Below are 24142 nucleotides of genomic sequence, written 5' to 3'. Positions count from 1 at the left end.
GTTAAGTGTGGGATGCCAACACTACTCTCTGGGACTGTAGCCTGTTGCTATAATTAAATAATAATACAGCAGCCTACTTTCCTCTGCATACTATCTATCTATCTATCTTTTATATAAGCTCTCTTCTCCAGGTTACCCATTTGGCTTTTCTTTAGTGCTTTTGCATCAGGCCTATGCATCCTGACAAATGCGATACACTTCCCCAAATTTCTCAAGGTCTATACACCAATATTGTTACTGTTATTCTTAAAATAGTAAAAAAAGAAAAAAAAAAAAACGAAGCCACGTTTGAATTGTTTTGTAAAATGTACAGTTGTATTTTACTTTCACTATGTTTTCTGTTATGCTGTAAGCTGGGCTTTGACTGTGCTAACACAATATTTTATGCTATACGTGTGCAATGTGCAGTGCTTACAAAGGTATCAGGAAATGTTCCTGTCAGGACAACTGAGGAAGTCAGAACCTCCGCTCACTTTTTTAAAAGTAAAAAAAAAAAACGCTTATTGATTCACTACTAAACACGAACTTCTTTAGATGTGTAATGACTGCAGTATAGGATGCTGTCCTTAAGGCTATGGTTTTGGTATAGGGAGAGGATTATTCATTGTTTTATTAACTGTAATGTGACAACCAATCAGAGTGCAGTGTAATGACAGGAGAATTTCGTGTTACCTTTGTAAGCACAGCGTGGAAAGTACACGATTTAATATAATTTATTTGAGCTTCAATTTCCAAGAATCAAGCATCTTCTAAAGTCCTTATTCTATCTTGCGTAAGCCAGGGTTATTCTTTACGTGACAGAACAGTTTACGCTACGTCTGTGTCTATCAAAACCTTTTTACAGTCGCCTATATGCATTCGCCATACTCACAACCAATCGTCTCCTTCTGGGGGAGTAGCCAACAAGAAAAGCTGCAAAAATGTATGACGGAAACGCTGCAATTGATGCGGTATAGCGGTGCAGAGCCTGTCAGCAGAATCCGCAATTTGATATCCTGCAGGTTTTATTTTTGCCTTTTTAATTGTATAATTTAAAGCTGGTTATGAGCCGAGACAATATATATCAGAATTAGCAAGACTGTACAGTTCGGATATTATTGTTGAAAGATGTCCAATATTTTGCATGCAGCCACTAAAGTGAAATGGAACCAGTCAGCTGCAGCAAAACGTGCTGCGTTTCTTGTCGCTGCTGTCTATGGAGTGAAAACACTGTACCCAGTAATTTGCAAGCAGATCAACAAAAGATCACAGCCAGGGAAATCAAAAGCCTGCACATCAGAGGAAGAAAACGGATTATTATTACAAGGATCAGAAATAGCACCAACAAGATCTCCGGGTGTAAATGCGGAGTTTTTTAACCAGATTCTTCAACTTGTAAAAATCCTCTTTCCGAAGCTCGTCACTAAAGAGCTGGGGTTGCTTTGTTTGCATTCTTTGGCTTTAATCTCCAGAACATTTTTGTCTATTTATGTGGCCGGTTTGGACGGTAAAATCGTGAAGACTATAGTTGAAAAGAAACCGAGGAGCTTCGTCATCAAATTAATTAAATGGCTTCTTATAGCCATACCGGCCACATTTGTCAATAGCGTAATACGTTATTTGGAGTGCAAGCTTGCTTTGGCCTTTCGCACTCGCCTTGTGGATCATGCGTATAAAACATATTTCACAAATCAGACATACTATAAAGTCACCAATATGGACGGGAGACTGGCGAATCCAGACCAGTCCCTCACTGAGGACATCATGATGTTTTCACAATCGGTTGCACATTTGTATTCCAACCTTACCAAACCAATTTTAGACGTGATACTAACCTCTTACACCCTCATTCAAACTGCTAGATCGAGGGGGGCCAACGCATCAGGACCAACCCTGTTAGCCGGACTAGTGGTGTATGCTACGGCGAAGGTTCTGAGAGCATGCTCCCCGAAATTTGGGAAACTGGTGGCAGAGGAGGCACACAGGAAAGGTTACTTGCGTTATGTGCATTCCCGTATCATTGCCAATGCTGAAGAGATCGCATTTTACAGAGGTCACAAGGTAAGGTACGGTACTAAATTGTGTGAGTGGATAATTGTGTAAGTGTTGTCAACACCGAATCTGTCACTAGATAGGTTCAGTCCAGAGTCTGTCATTAAACTAGTTTCCTCATCACATTGGGTGGGGTGGAATGTTTGTATGGAGTGTTGACAGTGCTCTGATCCTCCTGCAACTGCATGCAAACAATTCACTTCTAGTTTTAGCAGGTTGTAAAAATAGTAAGACTGACTGGAATATGTGGGCTTACTACACAATATATTGTATTTGAAAAAGCAACCAACCAAACAAAAAAGCAACTACTGACAAACAAATGTAATATGTAATATGTGGTGGATATATATATCTTTCTGAAAGGAGACTCATACAGTCTCATAGTTACCAGTTTATCCAGTTAAATAGGTCTCTCTGCCCACAAACTCCTGTCATTTCTTTGTTTGGTCCTCCTCCTCCCTGCCTCCACTCTGCAGTGTGCCTTGTCTAGGGGGAAGGCTGCCCCCAGTGCCACTTGTCCTGTCTGCTGGCCAAGCCATTCTTTATTACTGTATTGCATTCAGTTTAGCTCTGCCAGCATAGAGGTGGCTATCGAACTCCAATGGATAAGGCCATTGGCCAGATTGTAAAGTGAATGTATTATGTATCTGTGGGCTGTCATCTTCATGTCGGGCATAACTGTTTGCCAATTGTTCATGTGCCATCAGGCATATTTTACGCAAACCAATAAATTGTTATTTTCTACTACTAAGTGGTTGTCTTCTTTCTGAATTAGTAAATCCCAGCTCCTGTTGAAACTGGACACATTGTCAGTAAATGTAAATGTTCTCAGCAGGTGTTATGTGCAATATAGTTACAGTACAGCAGGCATTTGTAGTGTTTGGGACAAATGAACATATTGCAATACACTTGTCTTATCATTAATCTCGTATCCCCTCTCTTTTTGCAATAGGTAGAGATGAAGCAGCTGCAGAAATGTTATAAGGCCCTTGCTGATCAGATGCACTTAATTTTGTCAAAGCGCCTTTGGTACATCATGATAGAGCAGTTCCTGATGAAGTATGTGTGGAGCAGCTGTGGCTTAGTCATGGTGGCAGTACCCATAATCACAGCCACTGGTTTTGCTGATAACGGTAATCACTTTTATTATTAAAACAGCTCAGGTTGCAGTTTCACATGTTTCCTAACCCATTTTTTTTATTTATTTAAAATAGTTCCCCTTTTTCCCCTTTTGTATCCTGATGATCTTCAGTTGCTACAGTTTCTAGAAAAAAAATAAAAGTTTAAAGTACAACTTAATGTTACTATCTAATCCAACAGTATACACTTGTGATATTTTATTATTTTTTGCTTTTAAATTCAGCCCAGACGAATATACAATGCAATAGTCTGGTCTACTTTTTGCCGTAGTTGCTTTTGTTCTCATAATGAAAATGTCCCCTTCCTGTTTTCAGACAGACATTAAATAATGAACATTTCAGTACTCCTTTTTTTGAAGCCATGATAAACAGCAAGGCATTGGTTACAATAAAGTGTGTACAGTACTTGAAATAACACTGTGCAGTAGATAGTAATTTGAAAAAAATGGTAGCTGAAGAAGTTTTAATTAAAACAGTGAGGCCAGACTTACAGGGTGTATTCTATTGATCATGCAGATCAAAATGATGCCACTTTTTATTGAATAGAAATGAAATACAAATAAATAAATAAAACATCCATTAGTGCATATAGTTTGTTTATGTGTTATAACAGGAAGAGTCATATTTAAATTATTTGTACAACAATTAGACATGACTTCTAAGATCAACTGAATAAACCCATCCTGTCAGTTACAGTACCATGTAAATATGGTGCAACTTATTTATTTATTTATTTATTTATTATTATTATTATTATTATTCATTTTACTATAAACTTCTTATTATGCATAGTTATGGTGCAAGACGCGTGTATAATAAAATTAGGTAGTGGTGCAAGACCAGTGAAAATAAGGTTGATGATAAAACTCCTAACCTCAATAAAAAAATTAAAAAACCACCTGTACATGAACACAGCAAAACACTCAATACCAAACAAACAATGGTGGCCTGCAGTTTAAAATGTATATCTGCACAAGATATAGATGTAAGTCTGATGACCCTCAGAAAAGCAGAGGCTCTTGAGTGAAGAGTAAAGAGGATGATCAATTTTCTACTCCAATTTACTACATTTCTTAGCAATAATAATACATGTAATTTTACTACGCCCCATATTTTTTAAAATAAAATTATTATGCACAGCTGGGTACATTATTATGTACAATATTGTTGTTACTACAGTATTCCATTTAATTGAACTTTTTGTATAACCTGCCAGATGGAACTTATTTTAAATGAAATGAAAAAGTATGGTATTTTTGTTTATAAATAAGGTAATATTTACTCAGTATTTGTTTAGGTATACTGTATATGATTGAAACTCCTTACATTTTCAAACACCTAAGTGAGGACCTTTATTTGTTGAGTTATATATTTTTTTTACATTTATGTGGGTGAGGTATGCTGACAAAAAACCCCCAAAAAAACAAACAAAAAAAAAACTATAAACTGACAGTAATTCTTTTTTTTTACCAGAGTTAGAAAATGGAGAAACACAGGTCTTGGTTAGTGAAAGAACTGAAGCTTTCACTACAGCTCGTAACCTTCTGGCCTCCGGAGCTGATGCTATTGAGAGAATAATGTCTTCCTACAAAGAGGTATGGTGCAGAAATTAAGAAAAATGCTATTTTAGTTTATAAGGCCAACATATATTATCTGTTTATTAAACCCCTCCTTTTTTTTGTCCCACACCATCTGTCAAGAGTGGCAATAAACCATGTTTAACAGGCTCAGTAACTGCAAGGAGTCCACCTCAAACAAGTGGTCAACTAAGAGTGTAATTGAATTCATGTTCGCCACAACTATAGAAACATTTCCAAATCCAAACAAAACAACCATTACTTGTTTTCTTTACCACTAAGTCTGTTGTTTTTGAAGCATTTCTGTAGATGATATAGCAGCCCAATAGCCACCTGATACTGATCGTTATTTCCTTGCTTTTCAAGCTAAGATTACGCTCAACGACCAAGGTGTTATTCAGTGATTCAGTGTAACTCAAAATTGAAACTCGTTTTCTAAATTGCCAATTCCATATTCACACATTAATGTGCCAGCATTTTATTTAGGAATTCATGTTATTGATGCAAAGTGATTCATAATTTTTAAAAAACCTAAAGAAAAGTACTGTATGATTTACAGTAGGTGAAGTCATGGCTGTATATTTAGACACAAACAGGTCAAATGAAGACGCTTTTATTTTGAGTTTAACTTTAAATTAGTGACAGTTTAATACATGTGAGCATCACACCATATAAAACATCTAATGTTGCTATTGTTTCAAACACCCTCGCTGTCTATGCTATTGCTATTCTGTGTTAAATTTAATAAAAAAATATGCTCTGTAATTTTAAAGACCATTTTGCATTTCTTTGTAATTGAATAACATATCAACAGTCACCAGTGGAAGCATTGCATCATTGATACCTCTTATTGTACTGTGGAAATGGAAATTGCATCTAAAGCATTCAAGAGGCTTTTGGGGGCGGGATTAGCCTAGTTGAGCATAATCCACCAGCTGTTTAACATGCAGAAGCTTTTGCTGTTTAACAATTCATGCGCTCAAGTAAGTGAACACTCTTCCATTTAGTAATTCTGCTGAGTGGCGATTATACTTCTTTCTCTCAGCCTTTGAGACCATCCAGTGACAAACGTTATTTAATCTGGAAACAAAAGTTACTGTCTGGTTCTTTTAACTTAGTTTTAACGGATTATGCCACACAAACTTTTTAAATTGTACATTTGCATCCTTTTGTAGAAGAGAAGTGAGAATGTTTTTTGTAAAAAGAAGCACAAGAAATCAGCTCATCAAAAAATAGAAACATTTGCCATCTTTTGCGCACACTTTTGTTTAAATGGGATGATCCTCACATTGCTGTTGATTGATTGCTATATTGTCAATGGGATCTTTGCTTAGCCACTTAATTTGCAAGCGCACATTGGTGTGATTTGTCATGCTAGCCGCCTTGACCAACTAGACCCTGTTCACAATAACGATTTAAGGTGGTCTCAGGGCCACCTTTTCTCATATGTGAATGCTCTAAAAAAGAAAAGGCAGCCCAGGGCCGGCCTAAATTTAGTCCGGCATTTTGATGTGGCCCAGGGCCTGCAATCCGAGACTAGGGCCGACCTTTTTGTATCACATGACCAATGTGGTTGCATAGCCCAGTAGATGCTCCCATACTCTGACGCGCATGAAAGGTAAATAGAAAGCTGAATGTTCTGCTAGCCAAGACAGCAGTGGCTCAGTATTGAATAGTAATTATTTCTACACCATACAACTAATTTATAAAAATATTAAATAAAAAATCAAGTTGTTTCTTCCACATAATATACGAGCTGCAGTGCATTCATAATTATGCTTAATTTGTCACAATTACCTTTTCTTCCAGTTTTTAAGTAACTAAGCGATAAATATAAAATTGCAGGATTGTGGATCTCAATAAATGATCAATAATGCTGGCGACTTGGCATATTCAGTTACCACTGTTTATTTTGCACACAACAATATAGTACATAGCTACAGAAGTGTGCGTCTTCAATTTAATATGCTGAGCATTTGTTTAGCTGCTTGCTTTTACACACACATAAAAAAATACTGTTCTCATCCACAAATATTAAGATTGTTGATGCACCATGTGAGGGTGAGACCCTCACTGTAATAATTCAGTGTCATTGTGATCATTATTGGTAGTGTTATTCTACTGGCGACAGAGTAGTGGTTTATTATGTATCATGCATGTTGTTGAGCAAAGTATATTTGATATTATATATGACGGGGCATTGCTATATTTAGATTAGGGCGCTTCCCTCAGTGAAATGATAATGGTTGGGGACTAGAGAATAATAATGACAATAATAATAATAAAAACAAGTAAACTTGTCGTCCCTCCCATTCTGTCATATGGTAGGGACAACAGGAATAATTCTTCATATAATTGCAACAAAAACACAAACAGGACTCATTCTAAAATCCCTGACTTGTCTGCATTTTTTAAAATGTTTTGGATTAATATTTATTTAAAATACAGTCCCCGGCATTACAAGGAACAGGCTTACATTACTTTTTCTCACCTCAATTAAATGTTATTATATTACAAACCTATGCCAACAGCAAACCAGTCCTTTTTTTCCCATTGTAAACATAGCCACTGGTATACAGCAGACCGAGTGACATAATTGTCTTGCTTCTGTCTGTTTTACAGTAAAGCTTTACCAACTATTTATTCTCTTTGACAGGTCACTGAACTTGCGGGCTACACTGCTCGAGTCCATAATATGTTTTTGGTCTTCGATGAAGTACAAAAAGGAGTTTACAAGAGATCCACTGTTACTCAGACTGCTGCATCAGACAACACAAGTGCAGCTAGGCCTGAAATGCACATCAATGGCCCCCTTGAAATCAAAGGTATTTTTAAAAATTGTATTTTGTAATGTTTTTTTTTACTATTTACTGCAACTGAAGTATCTCACATATCATGTTACTTTGTAGTGGTGGAACAAATTTCATTTACATATATATATATATATATATATATATATATATATATATACAGTGCCTATAGAAAGTCTACATCCCCTTTCAAAATTTTCACCTTGTGTTGCCTTATAGCCTGGAATTAAAATGCATTAAAATAGGTTTTTTGTTTTCATTTATCTACACATCCTACCCTACCCCACAACTTCCAAGTGAAAAAAAAAATTCTAGAAATCTGTAGAAAATTAATTAAAAATAAAAACTGAAATAGCTTGGTTGGATAAGTGTCCACCTCCTTGTAATAGCAATCCTAAATTAGCTCAGGTGTAACCAATCGCCTTCAAAATCACACAACAAGTTAAGTGGCCTCCACCTGTGTTAAATTGTAGTGAATCACATTATTTCAGGATCAATTCAGCAGTTCCTGTAGGTTCCCTCTACTGGATAGTGTATTTCAAAGCAAAGACTCAACCATGGGCACCAAGGTGCTTTCAAAAGAACAAATTGATTAACCCTTGGAGCACGGTCAAGAGGATTATTAAGAAGTAGAAGGTGTATGACACCACCAAGACCCTGCCTAGATCAGGCCGTCCCTCCACTGGATGACCGAGCAAGAAGGAGACTGATCAGAGAGGCTACAAAGAGGCCAATGGCAACTTTGCAAGAGCTACGGGCTTGTGACAACAATATCCCAAGCACATCACAAATCTGGCCTGTATGGTAGGGTGGCAAGAAGAAAGCCATTACTTAAGAAAGCCCACCTTGAATCATGTTTGAAGTATGCAAAAAAACACTCAGGAGATTCTGTAGCCATGTGGCAAAAAGTTTTGTGGTCTGACGAAACTAAAATGGAACTTTTTGGCCTAAATGCAAAGCATTATGTTTGGTGCAAACCCAATACAGTGCATCACCCAAAGAATACCATCCCTACTGTGAAGCATGGTGGTGGCAACATCATGTTATGGGGATGTTTCTCATCGGCAGGGACTGGAGCACTTGTCATGATAGAAGGGAAAATGAATGGAGCAAAGTACAGAGAAGTCCTTGAGGAAAACCTGCTGCCCTCTGCAAGAAAGCTGAAACTGGGACAGAAGTTCACCTTTCAGCATGACAACGACCCAAAGCACAAGCCAAAGCTACACTGGAGTGGCTAAGGAACAAAAAGATAAACATCCTTGAGTGGCCCAGTCAGAGCCCCAACATAAATCCAATCGAAAATTTATGGGATGACTTCAAGATTGCTGTCCATCAATGCTCCCCAAGTAACATGACAGAGCTTGAACAGTTTTGCAAAGAAGAATGGTCAAATATTGCCAAATCTAGGTGTGCAATGTTGGTAGAGACCTATCCCAACAGACTCACAGTTGTAATTGCTGCCAAAGGAGCTTCCACAAAGTATTAACTCAGGGGGGGGTGGAGATTTATCCAATTATGATATTTCAGTTTTTTATTTTTAATATATAATTTTTTTCTCAGTAAAAACTTTTTTCCCCTTAACAGTGTGGAGTATGGTGTGTAGATAAGTAGGAAAAAATCCTCACTGAATGCATGAAACTGAGGCACTGACACAACAAAATGTGAATAAAGTTCAAGGGGGTGTAGACTTTCTATAGGCACTGTGTGTGTGTGTGTGTGTGTGTGTGTGTGTGTGTGTGTGTGTGTGTGTATATATATATATATATATATATATATATGCCACCCTCGAATTAAAGATGCCCTCGTATTGACGCCGCAGTCATTTATCAGCTTTATAATAAACACAGCTATCAATAAAGAAACAACCTACTAAACAAAAAAAAAAAACACACAGTAAACAAATAAATGCGCAACACTGACTATGTACATGTAACGCCCCGAAGAGACGAGAGCCTCAATCTAGCACGTACAGACTAAGTAAGCACATTTTATTTTATGGTACAGTTCTGAAAGAAAATCCAAGATAAACAACATACAGAACACCGGTCCTTCTGAAGTTATAGGTGGTTTTGTTGGGTTTTTTTCAGTTCGATTGTAATTCCTGTACTCAATCCCCTACAAATAAAAACAATGTGCTTACTATCTATGAGAAGATTTCGTTTCAATTTCTCTTGGAGAGAAATTATAAACAAGCAAGTTACAGTGAAAAAAAAGCAAGTAGGATTTATTGAGTTCTTATAGAAATCAGGCTGATATTCGGAGGTAATTTTTGGTGCAGAAAAACATCTACGTCACACTCTTGGACTGAATTGCCACACCAGCATTGTCCTGCCCCTTAACCAATATACACTCCTGATTCGCTGGTACAGCACTCCCCTGACCTCCCAACTCGTTAACTGTCAGTAAATATACTACATTCAATCCCCCAAAACACGTGGCGCCACTTGTAAAATCCCTTAAATCATGTAAAATATTGCAGCGTTTGTAAAGCATATTATTATTATTATTATTATTATTATTATTATTAATAATAATAAAGGCCACCACCGTATAATCACCGCCCTCGTTTAAGGACCACAGTCATTGTGATCAATTTAAAATAAACACTGCATCGCACCATCAAAACTATTTTATGGTCAATATTCATAACCTCGTCCATGTCACATATCTCACTTTACCCTCCAAGTTATTAATATGTACTTGAATGAGACCTTTGTACTATACTGCATCTCTGTTCTGTTGTCAGACTTTGTACCAGGTATTATAAGTATACATCCGTACTGTACTTCATTTTTAAGACCTGCTGCATAAAGTGTCCATGTTCATTTTTGATGTTTTTCAGTTTGGTTTACTGAACTTTTGCCTACAGTACATGGTCTATTTGCATTCTGGCAGACAACTTCCTTTAGAAAAAAAGGAATGCATTAGGGACTAGGCAGCAGTTATAAACCAGGGCCTAAAATAAGTCTTGGCAGAGTGCTATTTCAGGACATTGAACCTGTTTTTCAAAATGAGTCATATAGTCATAAAATCTCAAGGATTTCAGAGAATCAGCCCTCTGCTAAGTTCTGGTTGGACTTGTGTCATAATTAAGAGTAAAGGTACTGCAATATCTTTTGGCATGAGTTGAGTAATAACAAAAATGAGAGAGACTTGTTTTTGTAATAATGTTGTAATTGTTAACTGTAATCAAAGATATTGCTTTGCAAAGTAAGATTGGTCTCAAGGTATACAAGGCGAAGTTTGGTGTCATGATGTGTAAAGCTTTGCAGAACACTATACTGATATGCCACAGTTATATGTTTTTATATATTTTTTTTTTTTTTTTTTATTAAAGGACATGTCATTGATGTGGATAACGGGATCATATGTGAAAATGTCCCAATCATCACTCCCAATGGTGATGTGGTTGCTTCCAGCTTAAATTTTAAGGCAAGTACAGTCTTCTCAATGTGACCACACCCTTTTATTTAAAGGGAAATATAATAAATGCAGTTCTCTGAAATTATATTTAGATGCACATTCTACATTTAACAAATAACATATGAACCATAATACTACAATTAGTAGGTAATCAAAATATGTTTTGTCTTAAGAGTATGGTTCTAGATGTATGTTGTTTTTGTTATACCTTTGACCTACAGTACTGAACAGACATTACATCAACTCATACCTCTTTCAAATTCAGTCTGCAGCCACATTTGCTGTATTCTAGTTATCATTTTTTCTGATTTATAAATAGGTCATTTTTAAAAGTCATTTAGTACATCTTTAAGTACTTTTAAACAAATAGACTATATTTTAATTCCAGAATGAGAAAAATCAGGAGTTGCAGTTTTCATGACTCATATGTTCACATTTTCGTTTGCACTTATGCAGAAGATGTTAGTGAAAATTAAATGGTTTTCCAGTTGTATATATGGAAGACTTAAATAATAACTGCATTATCTTCAACCGGGGGTACGCGTGCCCCTGGGGGTACTTCTAAGGGTCATAGTGGGTACGACTAAGGGTCATAGGGGGTACGACTAAGGGTCATAGGACGACTCAACAATAGAAATGCAAAAATAAAAATGTAAGTAAAGTTTTTTGTAAGTAAAAAAAAATATAATGATCTTGAATTTATTTTTTAAACAGTATTATATATTATCTCTAAACCACTGTGCATATATATTTAATTTTTGTTTAGACCCTCAAAGGTTACAGTATGACTATAGTTTCATCCACCTGTACATGTGTGGTTTCAATTGAGCGGCTTTCCACTGATGTGGTGGGTGAAGCAGACATCTGTCGATTCTGCCCATGGATTGCTCTTCGCTGCTCATGAACTTTGCAGTTTTCAATTAATGATAATTGAATATTAATCAGTGGAGCACAATCTTTCTTGATTTTTTAGAAGTATAAATGCATAAATAATAATCATAATACTTTCATGTTTTTTGTTTTATTTGTTAGGCACGGCTGCATTTTATTAACAGCAGTAGTACATCCAGATTATCCTGTGTATCGTTTAGGGTAAAAATATCTACATTTATTACTTGCAAAAGAAAAACGAAGGAAGAAAACACAAAAAGTCGACAAAGTTATGATCATTTTTATGTTGGCTTTAAAAAGTTTGTCATTGTTATTCTAGTTTTATTATGAGGTTTGATGTTGTAAACATCTCAAATGGCACACATAATTATGCTGAGATGGGAAGTAAATGGTAAAGTGATAAACATTTACAGTCCAGACTATTTCTGATTATTTATAACTTTTTTCCAAACAGAAAGTCTTTTGATTCTGTGCACCCAAAGACTTTGTGATTAAAAGTTTTAAGAATTGGTATTTGGTATTCTGTCCTAAACCAGCAGTCCGTCAGGCCCTAACTGTTGTGACATAAATGATATTTTAAATAAACGGGGGGGGGTGGGGGGGGGGGGGGGGGGGACCCACCCCATCGCTGACACGTACCCTTCATTAAAGAGAAATTGTAAAGAGGTGCTTGAGCTGAAACTAGATAGAAGGTGTACAGTTTTTAAAAATTGATGGTTTTGTTTTTAGGTGGAGGAAGAGATGCATCTCCTAATCACTGGTCCTAATGGCTGTGGCAAGAGTTCTTTATTCAGGATTTTGAGTGGTCTGTGGCCTGTCTATGGTGGGCTTCTATACAAGCCTCCGCCCCAGCACATGTTCTATATTCCACAAAGGTAGGTGTTCACTTATGTCAGATAGAGAGCAGGCTTAGACAATCAGGTTAACACTACTAGAGTATATACGTTATTTATTTCTGGTTGTAACCTGAAACATGCACTAAAAATTATATGTATTTGTGTCACAAAAATGGCTGTAGTGGGTGACGTCAGACCAGAACCAGGAACCAACACAGAATAGACAGAGAGACGTGGAGGAAGCTGAGCGTTTGCTTGCGCTCAGCATTTAATAATTAACCAGAGCAGAAAATAAAAGGTTGCAAGACAAACAAAACACAGGACATGGCACTCGTAGCCAAAACAAAGAGTCAAACAAAAACTACACAGGCAAACACGGTGAGCTGGTATTATTTTAACTATTACTTTACTGTTACCTCCGTCTCCAATCCCGTTCTCCACTCAGCGAACACACAACCCAGAGTGAGTGAAAACATGCTGCTTTTATGCAGCTGTACCGAGACTCGATTGCTAATCAGTCATTCAATTGGAGACTCGGTACAACTGCACGTGAATTAATAAAAGTGTAATTCCCCGTGCTCACATATTGTTACATTTTACCTGCACATTTTAAACACTTGTGCACATAACCCATATTATATCCCATATACCAATGACTATACACCAACATTAACACACAACACGCAACATACAACACAGAAATACACACAGGGCGGGGCAACATTGCCACAGCTGGGTATATAAATATGGTAGTTGCAAAAACAGGTGTAGTAAATGTTTGAAAATGGTATAGAACAATTGTATGCCACTGCTTCTTCTGAATAATCTAACCCTTCACCTAGATTCATTTTAGAAGTAAAGAAACAGGAACTAAAAAAAAAGAGAGATTTGACCTTTAGTAACCATGCCTGTGCAGCAGACAATGGGCTGGAGGTTTGACTTCATTTGGTAGTAAAATTGCCTTCTACTACATTGCTTATAGAAAAGGGTGGCCACCCAGCCTTCTACTACATTGCTTATAGAAAAGGGTGGCCACCCAACCAGTATATAGTAGAGTAACATGTATGTAAGTTATATCCATGACACACTTTATAGTTTTACATACTGCATATTTCAAACTGTATCCAAGTGTGATGAGACTTTTTAACGACACTGTTATTAAGAGTATCAGAATCTGGGTATAAAAGGAGGTAGGTGTCTGTCTGTGTACAGTGCCCAAATACCGTATATCTGTATATCTAAAGAACTGCTAATCCAATTAAGATAAAAAAAACAAATGTGTTATTTTAAATACTCTTTTTTTATAAATAAAAATTACCCATACACACATTTACATACCCCAATGGAAACCTGTAGTTTCTAGAAATTTCTCAAAAACAAACAATTATAGGAAAAATCTTTTGTAGCAAAAGTTTAACTTTTGTGGTTGAGGAAAAAGTTATAACAAATACAATTATTTATTTCAGCATTTTTTTTTTTTTTTTTTTTTTGCAAAAAGTATTCATACCCTGACAAGGAAAATTGAATTAACAGCTAGCTGAGGCACCTTTAACGATAACAACCTCTAACAATAGTAACCTCTTTTAAACGATCAGGAATTCCATTAACATTAAAGTCTATTGGACAGGATTGGTTCCTGGGAAAATGTTGTTAATAACCGAAAGTTGTCTTTATATATATATATATATATATATATATATATATATATATATATATATATATATATATATATATATAGAGTGCTACCCTGTTGTAACGCAACCTGTTATATATAGTGGAATCAGATATAACATGGTAAGGTTGTGGCTCCCATTTCTACCATAAAGCAATTTGACTTGCAAACATTGGATGAGCTTTCCAGATATACAGTAGGAAGCATGGTAGACAGCAAAAAACGAAACAACACAAAATAATAAATTAACTTCCAAAGTAGCACTATAGCATTAAAATGCTCAATACAAAAAATGCCTGAGTTACAAGCTCTTGCAGTGTCAAAATAACTTTTTCATATTTGGTGGTCCCAAGTAAAATATATTTGCCTTACTGGATGTAATTTTGGAATCTATCTTGCATTCATTCAAATCCAACATACTTTGTTGTACATAATAAGCCATGTTACACAAACAAAGTGCTCCATGAACCTCCATAGAGGGGTTATTTTACGAATGAGGATAGCAATATTATACTTTAACTATTGTCACCACCACTGTCACCAGCATTGACCGCATTGTTACTTGAAACTGAAATAACTGTCACACTTGTGTACAAGAAATTATTTTTCACATGAACATACAGTATGAGGCGTATCTATCAAGCATAATATATACTGTCATTTGTTTTGCATGAATTCAAAGGTCTGCTTATTTTGTTAAATTAATGCTTCTTGCAAAGTAATAAATTTTAGAATTTATTCAGAAATAAGAAAGATAACCCAAAAAGCCTTATTATTGCAAAACGTTCATACTGTATTTGGTGCATGTAACTTGGAAAGTTCATTCTTATTGTGTTGTTTATAATTACATTTGTAAATACACTGGAACTAGTTTAATAGTGAGTCTTATGGACTCAGCCTGCCCAATAACAAACCTAAAAAAAATATTGAACAGATTAAGGATAACAGGGATGGAAATAAAGACTACCAATGGATAGCAGTGGTGCAGTCCATACCCAGCACCTTCGTAAAAAGTCAGGTGTGAGCAATTAAGCTCACAGTAAAGTCTGGAGAGGTTCTAACCTTTATGTAGTCGAGGCCGTATTCCCATTTATAATAATGGAGATTGCAAAACTGTGTGTTGTTACTAATAAACAAAGTGATTTAAGTAGATTACAAAAAGCTCTCAACCATGTAAAGGGTATTTTCAATGTGTCACCTGGCACCAGCAGAGCCTTTTTATTTCAGTGCATATTAATCACATTGAAGAAAACCTCAATATGGTGCAGCGCTCCTTCAGCCTCGTACTGAGCGCATTATGTTTGAATTCCAGTCCCGTGGCTGGGCAGTGCGGCTGGTAATACTATAGGCAGCAGTTCAATGTGGTTGAGCCTGGGTAATGATATTTAAGGAAACCTGAGCTGACGTGAGTGAAACAATTAGAACATCCCACCGGAGGGGTGCACTTGGAAATGGTTAATGTTAGGAGTTTGGTATAAATATTTTATATGTGAAGATAGCTGTATCAACTGAAAGCCGATCAATATCTGCATGCTGGTACAGAATGAGAACTACTCAGAAGTGTCATTGCAGCAAATGGCTTAGAGGAGCAGGATGGCCCACTTGAATACAAGGTCAATATACCCGACATGGTTGTCTGATTTTCAAATAAATGCTATTGTAAAATGGTGATACTATATATATATATATATATATATATATATATATATATATATATATATATATATATATATATATATATATATATATAACTCCAAAAAATGTCTTTTTTTTTTTTAAAAAGACAACATGGGTTATCATGTGGTAAAGCCCTAAAATGCACAGCACAGAGGGCTATACACTGAACACGAGTGTTGATTTTTGTTATTTTGTAGTACTTTAGATGCTAAGTCTACAGCTGGAAAAACAACTCCCTTGCATTTAAGTTCATATGTACTATTAAGTAATGAATGAGTACCGTTCAGTTTGCTGGTTTTCAGTCATTGACATGTCATTACCAGTAGATGTGTCACTACTGTCATCAATGCTAATGTCTTTATCTAGCACATATACATCAGAAAACTTGTGTCGCAAGTTTTCAATCACATCACATACCGTATCTTCCCCAGTTTCAGGCACGGGTGTATAGCACTGTTATATTAATTATTATCTGTGAAGTGTAGGCACAATAAATAAATACGTCATTTTGGCTAGTACCAAACCTGTCAAGGCTTCCTTACAACCTGTAACACCAACATATAAATAAAGAAATTCCCTCGTTGTATTCTCTGTAGATACACAGGCATACATTTTTCATTCTCAGCTTTATGTAAACAGATGACCTGGTCTGTCAAGCACATTTCTTAGGGACTGCTGCCATCTGCCAGTTAAGAAGAAAACTGCATACACTTTTACAATACAGTTTTCTTATTTTTTCATTGAAGCATCTTAAAAAGACGTATTAAACTTTGCAGATGCACTTATAAGCGCCTGCACGCTATTCTCATGGGTGTGTCAAATTTGGACTTGCATGTCCTCCACATGAAAATTGTTGGTTAAGCAGCTGGGTGGAATTGCTGATGTCAATTAAATGCATTTTACAATACTTCTTTATAGCTGCAATAGGTTTCTAGAAGCTGATGTCCAATAATAATCTGTTGATGCTTTTTTTCAGACCCTACATGTCGATAGGAACTTTGCGGGATCAAGTCATATACCCTGACTCTGTAGAAGACATGCATGGCAAAGGCTACAGAGACCTGGACCTAGAAATCATTCTGGACATTGTCACTTTGAATCAGATAGTTCAAAGAGAGGGTGGTAAGGGCACTTTCTTGAAATAATAATACACTAAACAAGAAACACACAAACACAACACAGTCACAAGTCCAGAGTGAGTGCTCTTAGTGAAAGTGGTGATTTACAAGTTTAAACATGCACAATGGTGAAATGTGGTCCAGGTTTGTTTGCTGGCTGTTTAGCTACAGCTCACGGAGTCCAGCCTTCTATAAGTGACAAACGTGACAGTTTATTAGAGATAAACAGGTTTAAAAGGCACTGAATCGCAAAAGTACACTCAGTACTGCATCTCCAGCCAAGTCCCAACCCTTGTTCGCTGTATTTTTCACATACCTCTTTATAGACATGCATACTGATAAATCCTCTCGTGATCACTCGTTTTATCACCAAACTTCTCAATTATGCGATCAAAGTCATTATTTTATTACTGTAACATCTGAAAAAGCTCTGCAAATGTCCGTGATATTCTTTGAGTGCTGGATGCAGAAGCAGCTACCTCCTTTGTTATTGTCCGTGTTACAGGCACAATATATATCTTATATATATATATATATATATAATATATAATATATATTATATATTATATAATATTTATATTTACATTAATTTATTGTATTAATATTAATTCTGATAAAAAAAAGTGCCAATCGTGTCTAAAGGACTAAAGACACTTTAATGGTGTACTATTAAGGGTAAAGAACAAATAGGGTAAAAAAAATAGTGAATTTTTTATCACGTTTGTACTCGGATTAAATGTGTAAACATGTTTACTAATTGACACACATGTCTGTTGTCTCGGATGACCTTTGGAAACTGGCAGAGTCGACGTCAAAAGTCACGTTTGCTTTGGACCGTCGACGTAGGTGAAACGGAAAACATTTAGACTGACTTTTCTTTCAAATGTCTTACACAAAAAAGACACTGTCTGCATCAGAGATTGTTTATTTAGAAGACACCTTTATCCAAGGCAACTTATAGAGACTATCAGTTGCAGAGTCACTTACAACATCTCACCTGAAAGGGAGAGCAGAAGGAGGTTAAGTGAGTCAGTGAGTAAAGCAGGATTTGAACTGGGGATTTCCTGCTCATAAGCCCTTTTCTTTAACCACTGGACCACACAGCCTCCTAAAGACTGGAAATATTTCTGCTAAGGATTGACTGTCCACTGCAAGAAGGGGACATTTCCTGTGTCGCTATTTTTGCTTTTATGTTTTTAACTTGTTTGATAATTCACTGATGGTGAAAATAGAATGTCTTTAAAGGTGGACATAAAAAACAAAATATTCCACAATTGAGCATTTACTGTTTTCCAGGTAAGCATTTAATGTTTAGGAATGTTTGTTGTATAGTTTTGAATGTGACAACACTATTTTTGTTCTGCTTTAGTAAATATTATGTTTAATCGTGAAATTAGAAATGTTCTACCGTGAAAACAATATTGCCCAGATTATACTGCATAACCTCGGAGTTTCTGTACTTTATTGATCAAAAAGACAACTGGGTCCATTACTAGATGATAATGGACCAGCAAGTGTTGTTACCTAATGAACTAGTTCATTCAAGGTCAGTGTTCTGCCTAAGGTCTATTGTTTGCTAAAACTGCCATGTTGCTCCAATATAGCAATATAGCAATATAGAAACTAAATATTTTTCACTGTAGGTGTATTTACTGGAATAAAACCCTTTGCCCGCCACTGACATAATATGCATGATATAAGATACCTTGCTCCCACTTGTTGATTTACTCTTCCTTATGATAACTGAATGAGTTATCTTATACAGCTTATACAGCTTCAGGCATCCATATGCTTATATCATATTTTGTATTAGTAATGATGCAGTATAACCTTGTTTTCCTTAAAGGTTGGGATGCAGTTATGGATTGGAAGGATGTTTTGTCTGGTGGAGAGAAACAGAGGATGGGCATGGCAAGGATGTTTTATCACAGGTAAGAGAAAACATGACTTCTTTAGATGCAGTATAATTAAAGGGTTATCTGTTAATGTAATAATAGTTTTATACATTACTGACAATAATGGATTTTGGAGCAGCAAGTCAAGCGTACTGTTACAGTGTCCTGAGAGGTATTACCTACTCACATTAAGCATACCATTCTGTATTGTATTACTGTTCAGTTTATGTTACACACAAAAACCTAAGAAGTCTAACAAGCAGAGATAATTATGTAGTGGTACGTTTATACATTTAAAGTAATTCCACCTAACAAAGTAATTCCATTAGCAGCATACTATAGGTCTCAATGTCTAGGCTTTAAATAAACACTATACCATATGGTATACCAAACATGTATTTTCATTTTAAAACATGATACCTGGTACTACTTTAGGTTAAAGAAATGTCTTTTTGCAAGCATTGCCTTCCAGAAAGTCTGCTTCCTTGGTGATTTCACCCCAGCCATGTCTTCTGGGTCAAAGCCAGTGAAATAACCTAGGAAGTATAATATACTGTAAAAGCATGGCTTACAAAAAAAAAGATAAAATGACAATACGTATTTGCTAAAACGTGTTTCTTTCAAAACCACACATTTGAAACATATAATGAATATACAGTATGTGTATGGTGTAAAAAAATGACGGAATGTCAGCTACAATTACTTTAACATCCTAAAGGTTGATATGTTCTGTTTAATGATGGTTTTGGCTTTTGTTTTGTGATGTTTTTCTTCCATTGCCCGTTCTCTGTTTAGACCAAAATATGCTTTACTAGATGAGTGTACAAGTGCTGTCAGCATTGATGTGGAGGGAAAGATTTTTCAGGCTGCAAAGGATGCTGGAATTTCTCTGCTTTCTATCACACATAGGCCGTCCCTCTGGTAAGTGTGCATCCAGAAGTTTCTATAGTAACATGTTTACATAATATGTGTTTTTAAAGCTCCCTGTACCAGAAATAAACAAATCAGAATGGAAGGGCTTTTAACTATTATAAAGTTTTGGTTGTTGTTTTTTTTAACATTTACAGAGTTTTCTACCTCCACACATGATGTTTACCTAATGTCAAGCTTTAGAGTGGTCAGACGTAGTCAATATTTATACAAACCTATACCACTAAGATATTGAGTATGTTTATATATAGTACATGTCTTTCTATACAGAATTGTATAACATAAATAGATTTGCATGTACAACTGACATTTAGGAGTCTTCTCATTGGGGCTGCTTTTTTTGCACAGAGTAACCTTCAATGTCCTTGTCTCTCTACTCCTTTGGCCCTAGTTTGATGAAAGACAGTAAAATGCAAACATAATGGCAAAATGCTTTATGTTTACACAAGATTGCAGCTACCTCTTCATGTTGTGAGTTTCAGCTGGCTGCTGGCATACTGCCATTATAATAAGTCACCCTGAATACATTAATAATAATAATAATAATAATAATAATAATAATAATAATAATAATAATGTACTAAAATGTATAACAAATAACTAAATTAAGACTGAAAGCAATGACAATATGAAGTAGAGGCTACCATAAATACAAGCTTTCTTCAATGTGTTCCAGTTCCAGTTCATTGTGTTTTTTCTTATGGAATGTCATGCTTATTATATTAGGTAACATTTTTAATGTATTTAAGTTGCAACTGTTTTTTTATCTCCCCTAATATCTTTATTTTTGTGCATGTGTTTTTAAGGTTGTTTGGGCAGGAAACCAGTGAAATGTTAGAGAACATCTTCTCCATAATTGTAGCATTAGACTGTGCAGTATTTAAAATATAACAGCATCCTAAACTTGATATTGTTTACATAAAGCTCATCTTAGTAACATAGGGATGTGTTGAAGTATTTTTTTTTCTCTGTCCTTTACAGGAAGTACCACACTCACCTCCTGCAGTTTGATGGTGAAGGCGGTTGGCGTTTTGAACAGCTGGATACAGCGACTCGACTCTCCCTCACAGAGGAGAAACAAAGGCTTGAGTCCCAGCTTGCCGGGATTCCCAAAATGCAGCATAGACTCAATGAACTGTGCAAGATCCTGGGGGAGGATTCTGTCCTCAAGACTACTGCTCTTGAGGGTGAGGATTAAACATTTTCCCTTTTCTAGCCGAGGGAACAAAGAAGCAAACCCGAACAAGCGATATAAAGGGTGTATATTCCACATCATGTTTGATTGTATATTATTTGCTTAATCTGTCAGACTACAGTACCACTTTCTCATTTAATCATCTTTTGTTAAACAATTTTACCACATTACACTAGAATTATTGTAAAAGGTGGTGATGTATTGTAACTATACAGTATGTGTTTACAAACACTATCAAAGATTTTAGCGCTTTACCCAATCTTACAAGATTGTTTGCAAAAACTAAAGTTGCAACACTGTGCTAGTACCTTTATGTGTTGGGTGGAAAGAAAACATGAGAAAAACTGTTTAGTATACTGTGCTAAATTCTATGATAGCTTTTTAAATTTTAGTTTTTTCTGAACCTTATTTTATGTCAGAGCCTAGACTGTCAAAACAGTGTGTGATATATGCAAAAACATAAAATTACTGGGTTTATCAAGGTATGTCTGCCAAAATGCAATTAGCATGTTTTTTTGGTTGAAAGAAAATCAAACTGTTAATGTTACAAAACTAGAAACACTCAATCCAGAAAGCCTGTTGTAGGACCCAAGGGTGTGCTTAAAATGTTATTTATTAATTTTGTAACAGCTTTATTTTTCATTTACAAAAATGCAGCACATTTTGGCACGAAGGCCTTTATAAATCAGATCCAAGGCCCTTATTCACTAATAATGCATTATTTTTGGGCTGGGAAATCCTAATGCATGTATTTTTGCAATACATTAACTATCTTAATATTTAACAAATGGTGACTTTGTATAAATTCCCCTGTCCACACAAAAGACTTCCTAAGATAATTTACCTATACCTTTTATATTGGGACATACCTCGTGCATTAACAAATACAGGTAAGAAAATGGTCAAATCCACTGAAAGTTCAGTTAAGAGAAACAGTGAGATGTTTAGGAGCAGGTTGTATTGCTTGGGGAGTTGTGGTGCAACTGCTTCAACCTGTTTGGCAGCGGGGTGCTGCCACAATTGAAGGAAACAAAAAGCATGGTATAATAGTATGAAAACTTGACAAATGGAGGACAAATAATAGGCAGCAATTGTTATACTGATATATCCGTCGGATAACTAGGGTAAAGTCCTAACATGATTTAAGTTCTTTAAAAATGTAAAAGCCATTGAAATTGAAGGATAAAAATACTGTAATAAATAAATTAGGACATTGTGACATAATGTAAAAAAAGGCAAAGATACAATTTCTTTAAAATATTTAGACCTAAATAACAAGTCATACTTGATGCCAACTTAGGTGACAAACAACAACTGCTACTAAAACTAGGCTTAACAGATAAAACTAGCTTGTTAAATCAACTTTTTAAATAGGAACTGTTAAAAAAAAGAAAAAATGCTTTTATGCATAAATAATGCATTTAAATTTTAGTGAATGAGGGCAAACATATTTTATTATTGAGGAGGGCAGCTTTGACCAGAATCCGCTGGAAGGATATCTTACGATACCTTAGTATAATGGTTCTGGATTGATGTGAGATATAGTTTGGCATAAATGCATGTCATTATTAACAATTTTATCTTTGTAAATATCATACAACGTATCCCATCAGGACCACATTTCGTTACATATCATCCATGTGGTCAATTTGATACAAAGCAAATCTTTTGTGAGTTAAAGGAACAATGATATTAAACTAGTATATTACTGACAAAAGAAATTGTCCATCTGAACTAGCCCCAAACTCTTAGTAAAAATGCTGTTTTACTGTGAATTTTAAGTTTGTGCATTGTTGTATGAATATTTTATAATGCCATTCTGGTGATTGGAACTCCTATGACTGGAAAAGGCATATTTTAATCTTTTATTTATTTTTTTTAATTATTAGATTGAAATGATAGGGTTTTCTAAAATGTTTATTGAAACTAAAAGCAAAAAAAAATGTGTGCTTTTATTTGGTAAAATGTATTGTACAATGCAATTTTGCAGCAGTGTGTGACTGTATAGAAATGATCAGGTTATTCTAGGTGGGTAATAATTGAGTTACTTAAATGTTTCAATCTATTTTTAGTCACAACCTAAATGCAACACCTCTAACAAATCCCATGTGAATCCTGACAGCTATTTGGGTGTAACTGTGATGGGCTATACTGGCTAATAGTGATATGCCCATAGCAGTCAGGCACACCGTGGCTATTATTGAGTGGGATGAAATGTTTTTGTAGTATGTGCTTTCAGAATGGTATGTGTGAGTCTTTCCCACACTTTGACTGACTGTGGGAAACTTTGGGTGGTTAGAAGAGAAATACTGCTAAATCTGTTCCTAAATCCTGAGTCCTGCAATATCAGGGAATCTATAACTTTAACCGAACTGTTGCTGGCCTTGAACCAATGTACTGTACATTTACCATCCTTTTGTAAATGTAGTTAGGTAAGAGCATGTGCATAATTAGTATATAATGTTTGTAACTTTCAAAAAATATTTTTTCATTGTTTCCTAATCCTATACCTCAGGCTGATTTTCATCAGAATGAAGCAGAAAACAAGATCAAATAATGAATGTGTATTTAATATTATGGTTTGTGAATTGAAAGAATAATAGTGAATGTGCTTATGCATGATATGGCTATCTGATGGAAACTTAAAAATGTGCTCTATATTTTGGCATAAGGGTCCAGTTTTTCTAGTTTGAAAGAAACAATCTGTTCGGCACACACTGTACTTGGCAGCTCAATAGGGTTGTAATTTTTCACTAGTGTAACTGTACTTAAAATGGTGCACTGCTATATTAAAGAAGTTCTTTGCCTTTGCTATCGTGGATTCATTTTTGTTTAGAGCCTTAAAATGTGTTCAGTTATTATGTGAAAGAGAAGACTGTAGTTTAGGATCTAATAACAACATTATATTTCATTGACCTTATGTTATTCTACATACTGATCAGGAATTT

General features: G+C 35.5%; 1 protein-coding gene across 1 annotated transcript; it reads left to right on the top strand.

Annotated features, from left to right (window-relative positions):
* Positions 1-689: 689 nt before the first annotated feature.
* Positions 690-24004, top strand: LOC121319765 (ATP-binding cassette sub-family D member 2-like). Its single transcript, XM_041257568.1, has 10 exons — positions 690-2040; positions 2984-3164; positions 4644-4765; positions 7404-7572; positions 10895-10989; positions 12601-12746; positions 17033-17178; positions 19021-19105; positions 19865-19990; positions 20981-24004. The coding sequence occupies exons 1-10, from the start codon at positions 1108-1110 to the stop codon at positions 21195-21197; spliced, it is 2220 nt and encodes a 739-aa protein (XP_041113502.1). The 5' UTR covers positions 690-1107; the 3' UTR covers positions 21198-24004.
* Positions 24005-24142: the final 138 nt, after the last annotated feature.

Source organism: Polyodon spathula, chromosome 8 (assembly GCF_017654505.1).
Source record: "Polyodon spathula isolate WHYD16114869_AA chromosome 8, ASM1765450v1, whole genome shotgun sequence".
In the NCBI taxonomy this organism is placed as follows: domain Eukaryota; kingdom Metazoa; phylum Chordata; class Actinopteri; order Acipenseriformes; family Polyodontidae; genus Polyodon; species Polyodon spathula.
Note: the sequence above shows the minus strand (reverse complement) of the source record. Positions and strands in the feature narration are given on the sequence as shown.